The sequence below is a fragment of the Aspergillus lentulus genome (assembly GCF_001445615.1).
Source record: "Aspergillus lentulus DNA, contig: Alt17, strain: IFM 54703, whole genome shotgun sequence".
Classification (NCBI taxonomy): domain Eukaryota; kingdom Fungi; phylum Ascomycota; class Eurotiomycetes; order Eurotiales; family Aspergillaceae; genus Aspergillus; species Aspergillus lentulus.
The window spans coordinates 947,957-966,631 of record NW_028322112.1 but is presented as its reverse complement, the minus strand read 5'-3'; the positions used below and the strand labels follow the sequence as shown (position 1 = coordinate 966,631).

The window sequence follows — 18,675 nt, the reverse complement described above, 5'->3', positions numbered from 1 at the left end:
CACTACGGAGTAGAGAGCAGTCACATTTGTATCAGGAGTCAAGAGTCAGTGAACGGTGATATGATTAATAAGTTAAGAATTTAGAAAACAAGGAAATTCAACGCCAGGCAGTAAAATCGGTATGCTACAACAATCACGAGCCAAAGTACTCTGTAGACTCGGGGAGAAGCCTGAGGCAAACGGAAAACACCGACATTTGTGGCATGGCCCGATGGGGCCCACCCTTGGACGATCTCTACCTTACCTACCTGGGTAGGTCCCTTACTCCGTAGGTGGCCGTCACTCCACGAGGGCATGAGATCGAAACCAATCAAAACTGAGCTGGCGGATACTTGAGTGGGACTAGCGTTGGGACGGTGAGCCAATCAGACATGATCCTAAGTCTCAATCACCAACATACGAAGTAGGTTCAAACAATAAAACTCCCATAGCTCAAAGTCAAGGCAAGAAAAAGGTCATTTCGATCACGATCAGTGACGGTATGGAAAGGGGATCGTATGGTAAATCCTTCTCTACTAGACGCGTATGCTCTCAAGCCTGTAGATTGGAGCACTCAGTTTCAGACTGTCCCGGAGGATACTTCCAGGTATGTACAATGCTCGCGTGCCGCATAACCACCTAGTCCATGGATCTTTTTGGATCTTGAGCAAAGTTATGTCCAATGAAAATGATCAGTATATATTCCGCAAGGGGGTGAATAGGATTCCAATTCCAACTCATCATTTAGGTACTACGTAGTACTATTACCTGGACCGTTTCCCAGTGCCGAAACTCGCTCCTCCGCCCCCAACCGTCACACGGCAAAGGCGGCAAAAGGCGGTCCGGCGGGTCAACTTTCAGAAGCATCCCGCAGACTCTTTTCGGTCTCCATCAGAGTTCAGAACCTTCGTGACTGGGGAATGGAGATCCGGGGTGACCACTGACCACTGCCAGAGTCGGTCTGCATGGTCAACTTGGTGTACTAACATCGAATCCCGCAGCAACAGGATACACTTACACAGCCACAGCGTCCCGTCCGCTGAAGGTCTAAGGTTGACGGCGTTCTTCTTTCATTCCTCGGAGAATCCCTGATCACTCGCTCTGTGTAGCTGTATATAACCCAGGATACAACCTGTCAGAGAGTGTCTTACTACCTCTGTGCATTGACCCCCTCAGTTGAGTCAATTGCATGTCTGACGCACAGATATTCGATTCGCAGTCTCTCGGTCGAGATGTCGGAGGATGATTATAGGTGCTCGTATTGTCTTTCCCCCGGACGGTAGAGACTATCTCACACAATTCTCACTTCCCCACAAGGAAAGGTAATGATCCCGTAGCAAGCTATCCGAGCTCTGGCCTCTGGCCTACGTCTACTATCTCGTCCACGTAGTGCGCCTCCTCTATCTGATAACAATAACCCCGCCAAAGCACCATCGGACATCTTCCCGAACCCAGACGCGGCCATCCGAAGTCGTATAAATCCACGAGTGATCAACAATAATTACGGAGTACTCAATAGGAAACTTGGCTTCGGCCTACCCCACGTTTTCCTGTGTTGACGTCGGCGGTAACCCGATGCCCAGCTGTCAGGTCGATTTAGGTGGACTAGTGCTGGATCGACATACAGAGCAGTGACATCAAGGATGGCATTTTTTTGAACTGATGACAATGTCTAAAATCCAAGCACTATCAATATGGTATTCCACACGGGAATCACTTGAAGCTCGGTGCTATGGGGAAGTAAGGCGAGCTAACGTATCTGCTTGGAGGAACGTTCTACAGTAACAGACAGCTGATCTCTTAGAGAAGCTTGAATGCATGGTAGGAAAACAGCATAGCCGCAATTCAGACCAAAGGAGAATATAACAATGTCCAGTTTGGAATATATGTGTCTAATTACATGCTATATCATCATATGACGCGACAATGCCACCAAACCAACCCTAATTACTTCTCCATTGATGATATGCGCCAGCAGCACGGATGCGATATGGCTAGTCCTAGTTATTCCAAAGCAATCAATGATACAATTGCACAACTCCGCTATGCCTGCCACGAATATAATCTATTTTAGCTCCTACTCTGCCTCGGAGTAGTCAGTGAATTCCAGCAAAGCCCAGAACTCGGACAGACTTGGAAACGTTAAAAGGAATCATGATATTCATTCATTCATAACGCAAGTCAAACTCAGACCCATACAACGTCCAACAGGATATCTCTGACAGGCAACTTTCATAACTTGAAGAAAGCAAAGGAAAGCTTCGGGACCGTACTGTGCTCATGGGGAATATCAGAGAACAAACAAGAAAGGGCAACACTAGCAAGGAAAGAGGGGAAAATAAACTAATGATAAGGCAGAAAACACGACTCCTAGACACCGCCACGTCCCATGCGTTCTATGGAACCCATAATACCGCCTACACCGCGACCTGGAGTAAAGACGGCAATGCCCGACTTGCCTCCGCTATTGCCTCTGATATGCCGACCCGCTGGTGCGCCAATCTTAGGAATCCTCTTCTCCCCGTTGCCAGATCCTGTGCTAGCAGGCTGGTTACCACTGGAGCCACTGCGGTCGATACTTCTTCTGAACTCTTCTGTTGACTGTGCCGTGGCAGGCTCCGGCTCGGGTGTTTCATACTCCGCACTCACAATGGGAGACTCGGAGGCGCCAGACGGCTGTGGCACGTTCTGCTGCATTGCCAGCCATTCATCCACGGCGGCGACGAGCTCTCCCTTTTCTGCTCTCTCTAGCTTCAACTCGGCATGCAACCGTTCGTTGTCCTGCTTGAGGGTTGCCATCTCTTGCTGCAGACCCTTGATTTGGGCCTCCAAAACGTGTTTCTCTGTCTCGTGCCCGTTATTCTGGTGGGCCATGATGCTAGCATCAGGGCGGGAAGCCTCCGACAAAGCAGCATCGCGCTCGTTTTTCAACCGCTCATTCTCCTCGCTGACGGCTTTGAATTTGTTCTCGGCTTCCCGCACGCGCTTTTCCCACCGGGCTTCGTAACTCTTCTTCAAAGCAGCAACCTTGGTTTCATGTTTGCTCTTGTACAAGGTGTGGAGCTCACGTGCAACCTTTTCGACGGCATCTTGTACTTCCCTTGCGGTCTCCTCGGCAGTGTTCGTGCGGTGCGCACTTCCGTCGTCGCCAGGCTCATTGGGAGCTGACTTACGCGCAGCCGATAGCTGGCTCTCCAACTCGACCATGCGCCTTTCCAGATGTTCCCGGCCTTTCTCCGCCTCTTCGACCTTCCTAATAAGCCGCTCCTTCTCCCGCTCACCCTCAACAATATCTGCCCTGACAGTTCGCAAGACGTCTTCCATCTCTTGACCCCGCCGCTGCCATTCGGCTTGCTCAATTTCGAGAGCCTCTTTCCGCGCAGCTTCATTACGGACTTCCTCAAGAGCTTCTCCAACCCGCCGTTCAGCATCCGCAACAGCATTCTTCAGGCTGGAGACTTCCGCCTCTTTCCCGCTCAGCGTCGCCTTGAGTGAGGATATCTCAGAGAGGAACCCGGATTTCAAAGATTCCAACTCTCGGGGTGTGACGGTTGGTATAGACCTAGGCGTCGGAATCGCAGGAATGTCAAAGTCGAGCAGCGAGACCTTTGAAGGAGACCGAATGGATTCTCGGAGAGTCCTCAGCGGCGAACGTCGCGAGGGCGAATATCGCTCCTTCTGGATACTATAGCGTTGACGTGGAAAGAAGTTTGGCTGATCTGTCAGGTCAAGCAAGTTTGGCGTTTCGCTTGCGTTCCCCATATCCCTGCATTCTCGCCTCTTGGGAGTGGGAGAAGCGATGGGTGTGCCGATGTCGATGAGTGCGGATTGCCTTTGTGATCTCCTGGAAGTATCAGGGGTAGCTGGTACGGGGCTTCTGGATTGATTTTCATCCATTCTTCCCGGGCTGGGTAATAGTCGAGCTGCCTTGAATGGTGAGTCTCCTCGCAGTTTCGCGAACGATGTCATGTCTGCGTTAGGAACGGCGGAGAAAGTACTGAAACATGTGTCATCCATGGGATCATGAGAGTCGTCATTCATAACATCATCTGCAGCCTTCATTTCCAAGTTCTCCTTTTCGGAAAAAGAATCATCGTAGTCATTATGTTCGTCAAGGACAGTGCTCATTCCCTCATTGCGTTTTTCCTCTACCATGCTAGTGGCGATTTCGTATCCAGTGCCTCCAGCGATTTCTCTTTCATGCATTTGGGGCTCCTCGTCGACGTAGACTTGAATGTCGGGTATGTCCCGTCGGCTCATTCCCTTCTTGCTTCTATCACTTGAACTTTCCGTCATATCCTCATCTTCTGGACAATGACTGTAGGAGCGCTTTCTGGGAGTCATCGAACGATCGCTCACCCCACCCGAGACCTGTCGGTTACCGAGCATCCGAAAGTCAACTGTAGGGTCTCGACCATCGTACTGAAACGGCGAGCTGGGCTGTTCTTTGACAGACTCAAGATCTCCGACATCCAGAATGGAATCCTGCGTGCGATACGTAGCTGAATAGCGCTCACTTTGGGGGGTAGTTGTATCGGCGCCGCCGTCAATCGTTTTCTTCGGACTAGCAAAGACATTCTCAGAGCCGCTCTCATTCACCAAGGATTCATCCATCTCAGCTTCCAATCCATTAAATCCCGGCGAAAAGGCTCGCGAATTTTGGCGCGAGGTCGTCAACGGAGACAGAGGTTTGGACATGACAATCATGAATGGGTTCTGGTTAAGTGAAGGGCAAGAGGATTGACATATGAATTGTATGTGTTCAAACAACGTTTGTAGGCTCTAGAATCATCAACCCAAGGTGAGTGATGATGGTATGCACAGCAACGGATAACGTCTGACTCGAGCAGTGCAAGGACAGTTAGTGATGTGGTTTATTATTTTCGGCTCGTTGCCAGGATGATGCTGTAAACAAAGCTATTCCCGATGGGATTTAGTGTCTACAGTGGCGGTGGAACGTGGCAATTCTGTGATCTGCTCTTACCGCCTTTTGTAGTGTATAATTAACGACAAGCCTGCCAAGGAGTGCGAAAGTAGCGAATGTGAACTGTGGTACCTCTCTAGAATGTGCAATTTTTACTCTGATATTTGAGGCTACCGATAAAAACTGAAATCTTAATCTAGTGATCCGTGACCACTGATACTGTACACCAAAACGCCATTTTGTAGCTAATCATGAAAAGGCGAAAGCCCTCTAGCACTAATATCACTCATACATGGTATCTTCAATCTATGTCAAAAACGAATAACGGCGGGATTGGGACGTACCCGCACCGTCTGCATTAGCATCGGTGTCCGTCACTATGATATGGATGGTCTCCTTTTGAGGTTGGGACTCATCTGGAACGTAATGATAATGGCAAGGCATAGCCGGCCGAATTGTAGCGGAGGTATGCTTCTTGTGCTTCATGAAACACAGCTGCACAGCACCCAGGGCAGCAACCAAAGAGCTTCCCCACCATGCGATAGCAGTGAAATTCATATCGGCACCAGTGCTGTACAGGAAACCAGCAATAGGAGGAGCAATAGTCCTAGCGACGGCACCGGCAGAAGCAGCTAGCCCATTGATCTTTCCCATGACCGATTCCGAAGGGCTTGCTTGCTTAATGAGAATCAGCAGCACAGGATAATCGATTATCGAAAGGATGTTGCGAACGATAAGGCATATGTAAATGCCGAAGATGACGGAGCTTTGGGGTAGAAACATGAGGAATGGAACGATGAAGTAGGCGATAGGGTGCAACACAGTCACCACCACAAATAGTTTCCAGACCCCCAGTAACTGAGCCAGAATGGGAAAAATGCAACTCTGAATAACGAGCGCAATGATGCCATCCGAAGACATAATCAGGCCGACTGTCCGTGTAGAAAGGCCGAGTCCGCCAGGGAAGCTAAGCGGCGCGTTACTGAGGCCGGAAACATTCCTGCCATTCTTGTCCTGCAAGAAAATAGGCAAGAGATGATCGTACGTCATGGAGTGATAAGTAAAGATGGATAACGCGATGATGAGCGAGACAACTCGGTACGTGAAAACGGGTTGTTTTTGCGTCTTGAATTTTGAACCGTCGGCATTCACAAACCAATCTTCATCTGCCTGCAAGCGAACTTGGTTGAAGGTACCATATGATTCCGCGCGTAGATCTACACCTGCATTGGCTGTCGCTCCTGCGGTGGCCAAAAGAGGACTTTCGGCAGACGTATGATCGTGGTCTTCGGAACCATTCTGATGCTGCAGACCAGGATGGGTCTCTTGCAAGAATAACCAGCTGCCAACTATGCTGAGAAGGAGCAAGAGGGAGCAGACCAGATTCGGCAACAGGTAGGGAAATTTGCCGAAAAGACCGTTGGCGGAGAACAGAGATGGATAGCTGTCGGCGGGCTTCGCAAGCAAACCTCCAATCGCGGGACCGATAATAGTTCCTATTGACCAGACAAACGGCATCACGGCGTAGGCTCGAGCTATAACAGTCACGATGAGCTAATGCTCCTGCTCCAATTGAAGGGCATCTTCGAACATTTCACTTACGTTCATGTTCTGGTCGCTTGACTAGTTCCCCAACCATTGTCTGAATGACTCCGATATTCCCGTTCAGTAGACCACCAAGAGCGCGACCTAAGAGCGCTACCCAGAAATTTGGCGCGAATCCCACAAGGAGAAGGGATAGGATGGTACCGAAGCAACCGGACAGAAGGACCGGCTTACGACCGATCCGATCCGAAAGCCCTCCCCAGAACATACCGGTAAGGGCTTCGGCAAGAGAAAAAGCGGACACGAGGATCCCGGCAAAGAAGGAAGCATCTGTGCGATCTGCTACTCGAAAATCCTTGACCATAACCCATGAGTATGGGAATATGGAGGTCAAAGCGATGGGCTCTGCGACACGGCATATTGCTGTTGCCCCAAGAACGTAAGTATGTAGGGTGCGATAGATGACAGGTGAATCACATACCGAGCAGGAATAGCTGAGTAGTAGGAAATGCATCGTCCGAGGTGATTTGTCTTGTCTGGCGTGTTAATACCATATCTCCAGAAAATTCTTAAATTCTTACGGCAAGCCCCCCAACACTATGGCGAGTCTCCCAGGTGATCTTGCTCTTTTTTAAAGTCGGAATCCAAAGATCCCAGCCGCAGTATTATGGTATGCCCTACGGCTTTGCAGTTGTTATCGGGTTGATTCCCTCGTTTTCGCTTTCTATTCTTTTTCTTGTAAAGCCGGATCTAGTAAGGCGTCAAGATTGCGGGATGAGGAAGTATGTGAAATGAAAATCCTTAATTGAACTTGGATTTAGGAGGATGGTCGGGAGAGGAAGAGGAAGAGAAAAAGTTGAAAGCGGGGAATGACAGCCACCTGCTGATATGAAGGGGGAAACCCCCGGTCGGAGGAAAATACTGGAACCACAATCAGGTTTCTTGCGCCTAGTGCGTGGATTTTATTCCTGCTTCCAGGCATTTGATCCATAGCAGATAAAAAATCTCTTTCACCCATAAATACAGCCTTACAATGACAAGGATAGCGCTCTATTTCACCACGGGCTATCTAGAACATGTGCACGGGCTCGTAGGACATCTACAATCACATCACCCCTTGATGGGAATATGACGGTGGAAAACGGATTTGCCATCCTTCTTGTTCAGCTAAAAAACTTTTCTATTATGGGAGCCAGTCAAGCACATCTGCCTCCTAAAAATCAGCCTGGCCTGGCACAAAATGACGACTGCTTAACTGTCTTCTGACGTACAAAGTATACCATGGGATGGAGGTGGCAATCGGCAGACAGCAGATTTTTAACCCATGATATGTGGAGTTCAGCATATATACTATACCTCTCTATAGTGGCAAAGATTGAATATCATACGGCAATCTGACAAAGTTTAAAAACTTGACTCTATAGAAGTCCACCTCTTTGGATGAAAATCTTATGCAACTCTACCTCTCTAGCTCGTCGATGCAAATGTCACTTCCCAGCACTAACGTTACACTAGTACCATTGTGCATTAGTCTACGGCTTACAGCAGCCCGGTATTTTGTTAGCGCCTGCTTTTCTAGATGTTTCTCCTTCAATAGCCAATCAAGCTGAACTTTCAGAATGCTCACTCCATGGTACCTTTGATACTCTATTATAACCACCGGAGTATGTATATAGTACTTCACTAGTACTTCACCTTACCACCTCCGTCGAAAGTAAGCAGAGAGATTGAAGATCTCCTAAGTGGCTAGGGAATTCAATGTGGACAATCAATCATGACGCTATGGCCCAACCGTCACATGACCAGTCTGAGAAAATAAGCGAGAGACCGTGCCGAAAGACCGGTGTGCCACAGTGGTCAAGTTCTGGGCATCTTATAATAGACGTATATCATCAGAACAGCCCCACCAAACATGCAACAACCATTCAAACACTGGCTCTTCCAGAATACCTCCATTTCAATGTCATTCAAGGCAGATGTAACTGGAAAGCCGAGTAAAGTCCCCAGCGCCGCCGCAGCCGATGATATACCCATCCTTGTACCGACGAGGTCTTTTTCTGGCGAAAGATGAGGCACAATAATCGGATATAGAACTGCTAGTGGCCCCATGAACAAAGCAATGAGCACCGCCCAGACGACAGTGGAACCCACTGATTTAACACCAATCCAGCCGAAGAGGAGGACACTGGATGCCAGCGCGAAGCCGCCCATGGTGAGCGCGGGCCCCAATCGGTTTGCAAGTGGCACCGCCAGGTACCGACCAGGAATGGTCGATGCGTTACAGATGACTAGGACATAGAAGGCTAGATTTGAGCTTGCGCCGGCTTTGAATTGGGCAAAGGTGGGCAGTAGAAAGAAGGGGACCCAGTAGGCGATCCACATGAGGAATAGAGCTACGCAGAAGGCCATAAAGGCTGGGTCGCGGAATGCGGTGGGATCCAGAAGGGAGCGGACATTATGGGGGGCCTTGCTCTTGGTGTTGGGTAATATGATTGCCATCGCTATAATTAGTTCACCCAGCGTCACGAAGCCGAGAACTCGAGTTGCCCACGGGAAGCCGAGCTTGGGCTGAAGTCTCGAGAATATGATGGGGTAGATTATCCCACCTGCATGTGTGCCTAGTCAGTGAGGATATCGACGGGAAGAAGGGGGGAAGTCATGGAGGACAAACCAAATGCGGTGCCGGTGGTGGCTATGAACATGGCCAATGGGCGACGTTGTTGAAACCTCGATGCAACGAGACTAATGCTGGGCACATATAGGATTGCACTTCCGATACCGACACAAACACCCTGTGCCAGAAGAATCTGGTAGTATTCGCGGGCTAAGCTCAACATCATGACGCCCAATACTGTTGTTACTGTACCTATGATTAAGAGCTCCCTGATATATCCACGATCGAAGATCGGCCCCGATATGACGCCCCCCACTGTAAATCAAGGTCCCCGGTTAATCTCGCGAATCTTCTTCACTTCGACCTGGTAGTGTCTTTTGACTCTTAGAAGTGTGGTGACTTACAGATGAGAATGACACCCTGTAGCGTGCCGACCCAAGAAATTGTGGTCGAGGGCGTGGAAGACAACAGGGTTGTTTCATAGAAGCTTTCGTACGAGCCATAGGCACTTAACAGACCCCTACAATAAAGAAACGATGAGCACCATGGGTTGAACAGGATAAGAGACTACGCACCGACTCACCATGTTGCTGTGTAAATGAGAAAGGCACCTAACGCCTGCAGCCAGGCGTCCACACCCTCATGTCCTTCCTTGGCCACATTTTGGTGTCTGTGTTGTGAAACTGTAGCTGTAGTTGGGATGGCTTGGAGGCTTTCAGGTGAGGTTTTTGCAGAAGCCATGTGCGGTTTTCAGTGGCAGAGATCTCTACCTACAGAGCAAAAGATGTGAGAGAGTTGAAATTAAGTATTCACCAGTGAGGGGCCGAGGATGGGAAAGCTTATACGCTAATAAATTGTACTTTTGAACTCTACCGGGCCTGCCCCAGACAAACTATCTGACAAATTTATTCAGAAACGGCAAGCAGGGTACAGAGAAGGGATGCCAATTATCTAAATCCCACCTAGTCTCACACGTCCATATTCCTGCCATAGGATAGTGATTCTAGCGCATCTCTCGTCCTTGTACCATTTGCGGTGTTTTACATTAGAATCATAAGATAATTGGATGCCAGAGGTCCAGGTTTCTGTATTGACACATGATGATCGCACATATTTAGCCGTTTGATGGATTTGGCGGCTCCTCAGGCGATTGTATTGGCGGTATACGGTGACTTGCATTCACTAAGTACCTAGTCATCCCACTACCATCACAAGCTCGACGGATTGCTTGACTTTTAAACTGCCAGTCCAAGCACAATGCAATTCTTCGTCCCCTTGCAACTCAAAATGTTTTTCTGTAACTAGTCTAACCCGGTTACCACACAATGACTAAAGACAGTGAATATGGGATTATCGTTGTTCATGACCCAGAGAACACGTCTGCTTCTGAAGACGAAAACCGGGTTAATAAGACTGTCTTTGAGTAAGGTTCCTTATCAATCAGATACCTCGTTATAATGAAAGTTGGACGGAAGGCTGATCAGGATACAGTTTGGTCGCGATTCATGGCCTGAACGGGGACCCTATCAACACATGGACTCACACGGAAACTAGAGTGATGTGGCTAAGAGATCTTCTACCTGCAGCAATTCCAGACATCCGTATCATGACCTTTGGATATAATGCCCGCTTCAAGAATTTTACCGCGCAGCAAGATTTACGAAGTATATCATTGAAGTTGCTCGCTGAGCTTGTAGATCTCCGGACAACGGAAGATGTCAGTGATGGCCCCCCGTCCTTTAGCATTTTTTCGCTAACTCGACATCAAGGAGAAATCCCGGCCTATCGTGTTTGTTTGCCACAGCCTGGGGGGAATCGTAGCGAAGAAGGTGACTGCCCTCATTTGATTAAATTTCGGAGCTTTGCTTAGCCTATGTAAAGGCGCTGTTGATAGGTTGTACCGAGGAGCAAGAGCGCGTCCAACAGAGTGTATATGGAATTTTATTTCTTGGTAAGGTAATCCCAAGGATTCGGATATACATCATCTTCTGACAAGGCTTTAGGCACGCCTCACAATGGTAGCAGCCTCGCAGCCACGGGAAAGGTCCTGGCGAATATTGTCGCAACATTCTCACCAATAAGAACTCCTCGTGCGCTTATAAGGACACTGCAGAAGGACTCAGAGGCCCTGTTAGAAATTACTGAAGACTTCCTCAAGAGGAGAAAGAAAATCCGTCTTGTATCCTTCTACGAGCTCGAGTTCACCTCCATCGGCCCTTTTTTAAGAAAACTAGTAATCCCATCTCGAGACAGCTTTGATTGTTCCACCTGGCTAACCCCGCCTCTAGATTGTTGACCAACGCTCCGCGGTTCTAAACGTTCCTCATGAGATCACCGTTCCCCAATTCGCCGACCACAGGAATATTGCCAGATTCAGGTCTTCGCAGGATCGGTCCTTTCGACCCGTGCTTTCTCGGCTGAAAGAGTTTGCTCAGACCCTACGCAGTGGCCATCCGGGTGGAACGCGGTCTTTCACGGATCAAAACAATGGTGAGATTCTAGGGACATTCTTGTCGTGCATACTGACTCCTAAGTAGAGTCTTGCATTCCATTCGACCTACAGACACAGCCATGTTCGTTCTTCCGCGGAAGAGATGATGTATTTGATATGCTGAAGACGTGCTTCAATGAAGACCAGAACCAGCCACAAACCAGACGGACATTTGCGATATGTGGTCTCGGTAGGTTCCTGGATTTTGGTACACATACACTCTTGCTAATCTTGCGCAGGAGGGACGGGGAAAACGCAGACAGCTTTGCACTATGCCGTCCAAAATTTGGCAAAGTACAAGTCGGGGATTGCCTTTGTAAACGCAACATCAATGGCCTCGCTTACGGCAGACTTTGACCGCTTACATGACCTTCTTCGACTTGGAGACTCCAAGGACAAGATCAGAGCCGTTAAAAGCTGGCTATCTCGGCCTGAAAACAGTAAATGGCTTCTGGTGTTCGATAACGCTGATGATCTGGACACAGTACCACTTCATAAGTTTTACCCGGCCGTGAACTGGGGCCACATTATTATCACCAGTCGTGACCAGGCGGTGATTGGCAGCATAGCCGAGAACGGCCATATTTTGAGTCCCCTGAGGGAAGGCGATGCAGTGCAACTACTACTCGAAAAGTCAGGGATCCAGCACCCTACTGAAGGTGACATTGAAGACGCAAGGACCGTTACAGGACTTCTCGGGTCTCTCCCTCTCGCCTTGGTACAAGCTGGAGCATTCGTTCGCTCAAGGCATCGAAGTCTTCAGCAATATTGTAGGCTGTACAGGACTCGGCGAGACGATCTGCTTGGCTTCGCTTCCCGTCTTGGAGACTCTGAAAAGGCAGTCTTAACGACCTGGGAAATCAACTTTAAACAAGTGGAGCGGGAGTCCCCGGGAGCTGCCTCTTTGCTTCTTCTGGTCTCATTTCTGGAACAGTCTTCGATTCCGGAAATGCTTCTACATCGAGGCACCACTCCCCAAAGAAGATGGAGTGAGGATGGGGAAATGATCGAGGTAACTGCGGAAACGGAAGGGGTGGAGAAACACTTGGTCCAGGTCATCCAAGGAGACTTTGAGTTTGACATGGCCGTGGAGAAGCTACTTTCCTTCTCGCTGATTTCCTGCAACAAAGAATCCGAAGGCCTTAGAAGCTTTTCCATTCATCCGCTTGTCCAATACTGTGCTATAAAACGGTTATCACCAGTTGATGTGAGAAAATGGCGATGGCAAGCTCTTTTACTCGTTTGTCACGCGTTTCCGAGGAATCGCTTCCTCGAGCCGCTGTAAGTTCCTTCATTTTTCTCCGAAAATCAGTCGCTAATGTGTGGCACAGGAATGGAGAGGTTGGAAGGACGTTGCTACCCCATCTGAGTCGAGTCCTTTCTGAATATGATGCAATGTGTCTCGAGCACGGAGACCCTGCCTCCTTTCGGCACGAACTCGCATCGACTCTTCTCGCTGCTTCACGGTTTTCGAATGCAAAATGGAAAGTTGAAGCAATCGACCGTACCAAAAAGCTCCTCGAAGGTGACAATGATCGTTTCCTTAACGCCTGGCTAGCATTTAGAGAGAGCTCGGTAATGAGAATGTCAGGGAAGTTAAGAGAGTCGGAGAGCGCCCTGTATAAATTCTTGCACGACGCGGCTACGCCCAAAGAGAAAGAGTTGGAATTGAGTAGGAGATATAACGCCCAACGTGGCGAGCTCGTCATTTCATTCGCGGAGAACCTAATTCGCGAAGGGAAGCTCGTCGAAGCGAAAGCGGAGTTGACAGAGTGGTCGCCGCTGGACATTGCCCCTTCCTCTCTTGAAAAAATAACTTCAAGAGCCCGGGATATAACTCTGGGTAAGACCCTTCGACTCCAGGGCCTCTTCCATGAAGCCCTGGCTCAACTCAACGGTGTCCTTCAAGACTGCCTTCTAGACGAATACTTCGAGGGAACTGGCTGGTATCGGGTCCTCCTTTCGGAAGTCGCCGACCTACGGTGCGAATTGGGACAGCCTCTTGAGGCAGAAAAGCTCTTGATTCAGGAGTTGACCCCAATGAGAGAGAAGGGCACGCAAGACATTGCCACGGGCCGACGGCTAAGAATGTCGCTCGCGGAGACATACCTGGAACGGAACATGTTTGCGCAGGCGGAGGAGCTTCTGCTTGAGCTTCATCGCGCATTTTCGTCTTCTGATGAACCGGACTATAATGCTCAATTCAACATTTTCCGCCTCTGGATTTCACTGGCGAGGATTTCTCATAAGCAGTCAGAGTGGGAGCAAGCGATTTTGCGCTGGAGAAACGCTTTATCGGCCTTGGGGCGCCTGGGCCAGGACAAGAGTTTCAATGCTGGTCTTGTGCGTTGTTCCGTCGCACATACACTTTTAATGATGGGGTGTGAGACAGATAGCAAGCATATTCTGCAAGAGGCGAGAACAAACATGGCATCGGAGGCTCGGGTATATTGGATTCCCCTTTTCAATTCGCATTGGCATGACTATATCACCAAAGCCACGCATCTGTCTCTATGAAGGCACAGAAACGATTCGGTGATTTCTTTTGATGGCACGTACGGAGGTTTACTTTAGGCGTTAATTTATAGTCGATAACCGAAACCTTCTTTCAGTAGCAAGCGCTAGAAAAATGAGGTTAAAGCTTTTGGCGCAACCCCGGCAACTGTTTGTCAGACAGGCCGGCTGCGACTCGTACTAAGTACCTTAGCTGTTGCGGGGTAACGGACTTAGTGTATTTAGTGTAGTGTGCACACATGCCAGCTTAAGACACCCTGACAGACCCAGGAAGGAAATCGGAGGGCAACCTCAAAAGTGGTGGTGGAATTGTCACATCCGAATTAAATCATCACAGAAGGCATAATGAAGCGCACTTACGAGGTATTTCCTTCTACAGAGCTGTGATACCAGGACTAACGACGGGAAGAATGCGCTCAAACTCCTCGAAACTAGAAGGCGTAAAGCCCGACCAACGAGTCTGATAACTTCGGTTTCCACCGTCCAAGGTACAACGACAATGAAAGGGAATTCTCTGAAAGGTCTGCCCAGCTTGGTTGGAATGAAGGAATGGCTGCAGCTCCTAGGACACTCGGTACGAGTGATTTATGAGCTGTGGTACACCAACAATCTGACTTGTTCTAGGATAATGCGGTCAACAGCTTGAATGTAATTCATGTCAGCGGTACGAAGGGGAAAGGTAGCACCTGCGCTTTTACACGCGCCATCCTTCGTGCACATGGTATGAGGACAGGATTTCCCAAGCGCATTGGGCTCTACACCAGTCCACATCTGCAATGCATTCGTGAAAGAATACAGCTCGACGACCATCCAGTCACCGAAGATTTGTTTACCAAATACTTCTTTGAAGTGTGGGATCGCATTATGCCTGGGGATATAGAGCAGGATTCAGGAAATGCTAGGCAGCCTCGATACCTCCAGTTTCTGGTCCTGTTGGCTTTCCACACTTTCATCAGAGAAGGAGTACAGGCTGCAATTTTTGAGGTCCACCACGGCGGAGAGTACGATGCTACAAACGTGATCCAGAGCCCTGTTGCGACAGGAATCACGTCCCTTGGAATGGATCATGTTGCACAGCTTGGACCTACCATCGAGACAATCGCCTGGCATAAAGCAGGGATATTTAAACCTGGTGCCCCTGCATTCTCTGTAAACCAGAAACCGGGCCCTGCGGAGGTTATGCGCAACCGTGCTCTTGATAAAGGCACGACGTTGACGTTCGTTTCAACGAATGAGTGCCTTCCCACTGATGGTAGAGTACTCAGCGTCCCAGTGCAACGATTGAACTGTTCCTTGGCACTTGAGCTCAGTAGAGCATTCATTCATGCGAAGGCGCCTGGCCATACAATTATTGACGAAGACATCTATCATGGTGTTGAAAGTTTCTCGTTGACTGGGAGATTCGAAGTTATAGATGAAGGGCAAGTACAATGGTTCGTGGATGGGGCGCACAACGTTCTGAGTCTAGAAGAAGCTGCAGAATGGTTTGCTAAGAACGCCAGTAATGACCGAAAGTAAGTCGACTAATTCAGTTTCAAATGGCTGTCAGCTAAAATACAAAGGTGCCGCACCCTTATTTTCAGTCATTTATCAGAAGCGAGAGATGGGGTGACGCTCGTTCGATCTCTCGCGCATGCACTATTCAAAAACAAAGTGAAACCTGACCATGTCATTTTCACTACCTATCAAGAGAAAGAGGATGACTCTATCGGTAAATAGAACAGTCGAAGCTTTTGCAGATCATAACTGATGAGCTAACATTGTGTGATCAGACCGAGTCACGGAAGCCTCTGAGGCTCGAATCCATGATTTATGCGCTTTGTACTCCTCGGTGTGGAAGGAACTTGATCCCCAGGCTACGGTTACAAGTACGCCAACCATCGAGAGAGCAGTGACGCTTGCCAGAATAATGGGAGGCCGTGAAGATGGAATGCAAGTGCTTGTAACGGGGAGCTTGCACATGGTTGGAGGAGCACTCAGATTTCTGAGGCCATCGTCACATTAAGGTAGGCGTTAATGTACTAGGGTCTTCTCGATAAGTCGATTTGGCCTCCACTGTGAGCTTTTAAGCCAATCAATCTGCTGCGAGCGGAAACACTTTGGTCTGTGTTCGGGAGGTTAATGCCTAATGATCCTCAACCTATGCAACTAATAGATTGTTCTTTATTTGTCAGCGGATCCAAATCAACACTAGGTCTTGTAGGTCTTATATTCCGTCAGTGAGCCGATGAACAACTCTGATGCCCTGTGATTGAAGCGCTATGCGCAAGTTGCGTGAGCGGATGCCGTAACAGCGTGGCAGAAGGAAGTTTTCATAGAGGATATCGCGGAACCAAGCCAAGTGATAAAGAAGTAGAACTGATGTATCGATCAACCGACAATCATCCTGGTATCGATTGCTAACGTTCAGCGTTCTCAGAAACTGGAATATACGATCGTCTTTCTCGTGCTGCCTGAACACATCAAGTTAGTCCGCTGTTCTGAAGACGCTCGTCCCTGACCACCCCATACCTCGAGCCACTTTTCTACCCATGGCTTGCAAGCTGCCCAGGTCAGGAGACCGCTGGTGGCGATGATGAAGATGAAGACTATAGCCTCGTCCTTCCTGGAATCTCGCTCTGATTGCCACAAGGTCAGCCGCTATAGCTCTAGAGAATATGGGATAACCCGTGTCAAGATTCCTTCGACCAGGCAGTGGAGGCTATGCCATACGGAAGCAGGTTGTGAAGACATCATCTTCCTTTGCGCCTTTACACATCGGTAGATTATAATCCAGGCAGAACTTGCGATTGCAGTCATTGCAGCTCAGAGCGCGATATTTGTTGACCCTTTTCTCGTGAGACGTAGCGTTGTCATCGCGAAGGTCAAAGGAATTAAGAGGTGGAGTCGACTCGGGATTCGGAGAGTCCAAGGGTATAATCGTGCTATTTGTGAAGCAGGTACATTTGCAGAATGATGCTGGTGCTAGTTATCAAATAGGGATTGTCAGTCGACAGCCACGAGTGTCAGATAGCGATGGGAAGGGTCGAACTCACTGGAAGCTAATGTGAAGGATGTACAGGACAGAAGCACTAGAACCATGAAAAGAAGATAGAGACTGCTACTCCGGAGTGACATGACGTCGATAAAAACTTTTAGGAAGAAAGATGAATGTAATATTGAATTCAACAGCGGTATTTCTGTGCAGAACTCATTTTTGATGTACCATTTATACTGCACGATACGATGTGCACAGCGACAGCGATGATAAGGTAGCTTTCCCCGGAGCCTTGAAGTCATGTGACTTGCTGTACTTGCTGCAAGTTACATTGTCTGTTTTGAGATTATCTTGATATCAATACCAAGAGAGGCCATAGTCAAAGCTTGAACATGTACGCTTATCGAATGAGGCATCTTAGGCATGCGTTTCAGCGATTTCGAACACGAGGCAGGCAGGCAGGCAGGCAGTATGGTGATTTGCAGGAGGGAGCTGCGTTGAATCCTTATTGATATGATAAAAAGGGGTTTGAATAGCTTCAAATTGCTTTTTTCACCAAAGATGAAGTACCTAGAGTCTAAGATATGGATAGACTAATAGCTTGTCTAGTCATTTTGCTAGTGCTCCTGTGTATGGTTGCTATAGTTGCTCGTGCTAAGCTTACAAGCAGCAAAATAGTTATGCACCACACCTCCGTACATTCTGTGCCTTCTGAATCCCTAGTCCTACCACAGTGCTGGCTGAGGCTCCATTATGTCTCGATCAATTGGCTCAGCAGTACTGTCTAGTACGGAACTCGCAAGACGCACAGCTGCAAGGGATGGTACCTAGGTCTTCATTAGCAATTCCCTCTTATGCGCCAATAGGACAAGAAACTAACCTCCGCAGCAGTTCCAGTAGCTGCAGCCATTGTTATCGACGTCGAATACAAATTCTCCGTGGGGTGTCTTGTAGGTAACATGAATGGGGCCCGCAGTCTCATTCCAGTCAAAGTCCACCGAGTAACCCTCGTTACCGTTTATGGTGCCCTTAGCGGCATCTACGCCGCCATCGATGACCTTTGATCCGTTGTCGACGAATTCCAGATTCACGCGGACGCCGAGACCGGTGGAAGCATAACCTGAAACTTCGAGGCACGCTTGCGCGGTGAAAGCTAGAGCCAGCGAAGCGAGAAGAGTGGACTTGATGCTGCTAAGCATACTGAATTTCTCAAGAGTGTTTGTATTCTAAGTTAGAGAGTAGGCTCTTTCTGAGAATGAACAAAAGAAGTTGAGTTATTCCTGGATCGCAATCTCCCCGGCTTCATGACTGTTTATATAACTTTCTTGCTCGGTATAGCTTCCACTGTGGAGCATCTCAAGATAGAAGTTTACATATGTTCTGGAGTGTTGAGCCTTTTGGCCCCCACTCGCTGAAGCGAGACCACAGAATTCCTGTTTGGAGACCAATGTTGTTAGTTTTGGATATAAGGTCTTGGTGGAAGAGGCAACAACCAGGCTTATTTTGGTTGCATCGCCCGTGGGTCCTTCATTATGTTGGTACTAGATTTGTCGTCGAATGAACCGCCAACTCATGTAGGCCAAAGTATAATTGCAAAGCCCCCCCAATCTATCAGAACGCTATAGGTATAT

At 48.6% G+C, this 18,675-nt stretch overlaps 4 protein-coding genes across 4 annotated transcripts; 1 reads left to right on the top strand and 3 right to left on the bottom strand.

The window, feature by feature from the left end:
- Positions 1-2,349: 2,349 nt before the first annotated feature.
- Positions 2,350-4,686, bottom strand: ALT_9354 (uncharacterized protein; the record flags this gene model as incomplete). Its single annotated transcript, XM_033561948.2, has 1 exon — positions 2,350-4,686. One exon carries the CDS (start codon positions 4,684-4,686, stop codon positions 2,350-2,352), a length of 2,337 nt encoding a protein of 778 aa, XP_033417839.2.
- A 523-nt stretch (positions 4,687-5,209) lies between these two features.
- On the bottom strand, positions 5,210-9,803 carry ALT_9353 (uncharacterized protein; the record flags this gene model as incomplete). Its single annotated transcript, XM_089600591.1, has 7 exons — positions 5,210-6,438; positions 6,506-6,871; positions 6,930-6,984; positions 8,399-9,054; positions 9,120-9,377; positions 9,467-9,582; positions 9,646-9,803. 7 exons carry the CDS (start codon positions 9,801-9,803, stop codon positions 5,210-5,212), a joined length of 2,838 nt encoding a protein of 945 aa, XP_089455088.1.
- A 584-nt stretch (positions 9,804-10,387) lies between these two features.
- On the top strand, positions 10,388-16,072 carry ALT_9352 (folylpolyglutamate synthase; the record flags this gene model as incomplete). The annotated part of the gene is made up of 10 exons (XM_089600590.1): positions 10,388-10,485; positions 10,554-10,779; positions 11,351-11,552; positions 11,600-11,743; positions 11,793-12,834; positions 12,885-13,896; positions 14,477-14,641; positions 14,692-15,581; positions 15,630-15,778; positions 15,840-16,072. 10 exons carry the CDS (start codon positions 10,388-10,390, stop codon positions 16,070-16,072), a joined length of 4,161 nt encoding a protein of 1,386 aa, XP_089455087.1.
- Positions 16,073-16,466: 394 nt separating this feature from the next.
- Positions 16,467-18,243, bottom strand: ALT_9351 (uncharacterized protein; the record flags this gene model as incomplete). The annotated part of the gene is made up of 4 exons (XM_089600589.1): positions 16,467-16,520; positions 16,579-16,685; positions 16,780-17,031; positions 17,925-18,243. The coding sequence occupies 4 exons, from the start codon at positions 18,241-18,243 to the stop codon at positions 16,467-16,469; spliced, it is 732 nt and encodes a 243-aa protein (XP_089455086.1).
- Positions 18,244-18,675: the final 432 nt, after the last annotated feature.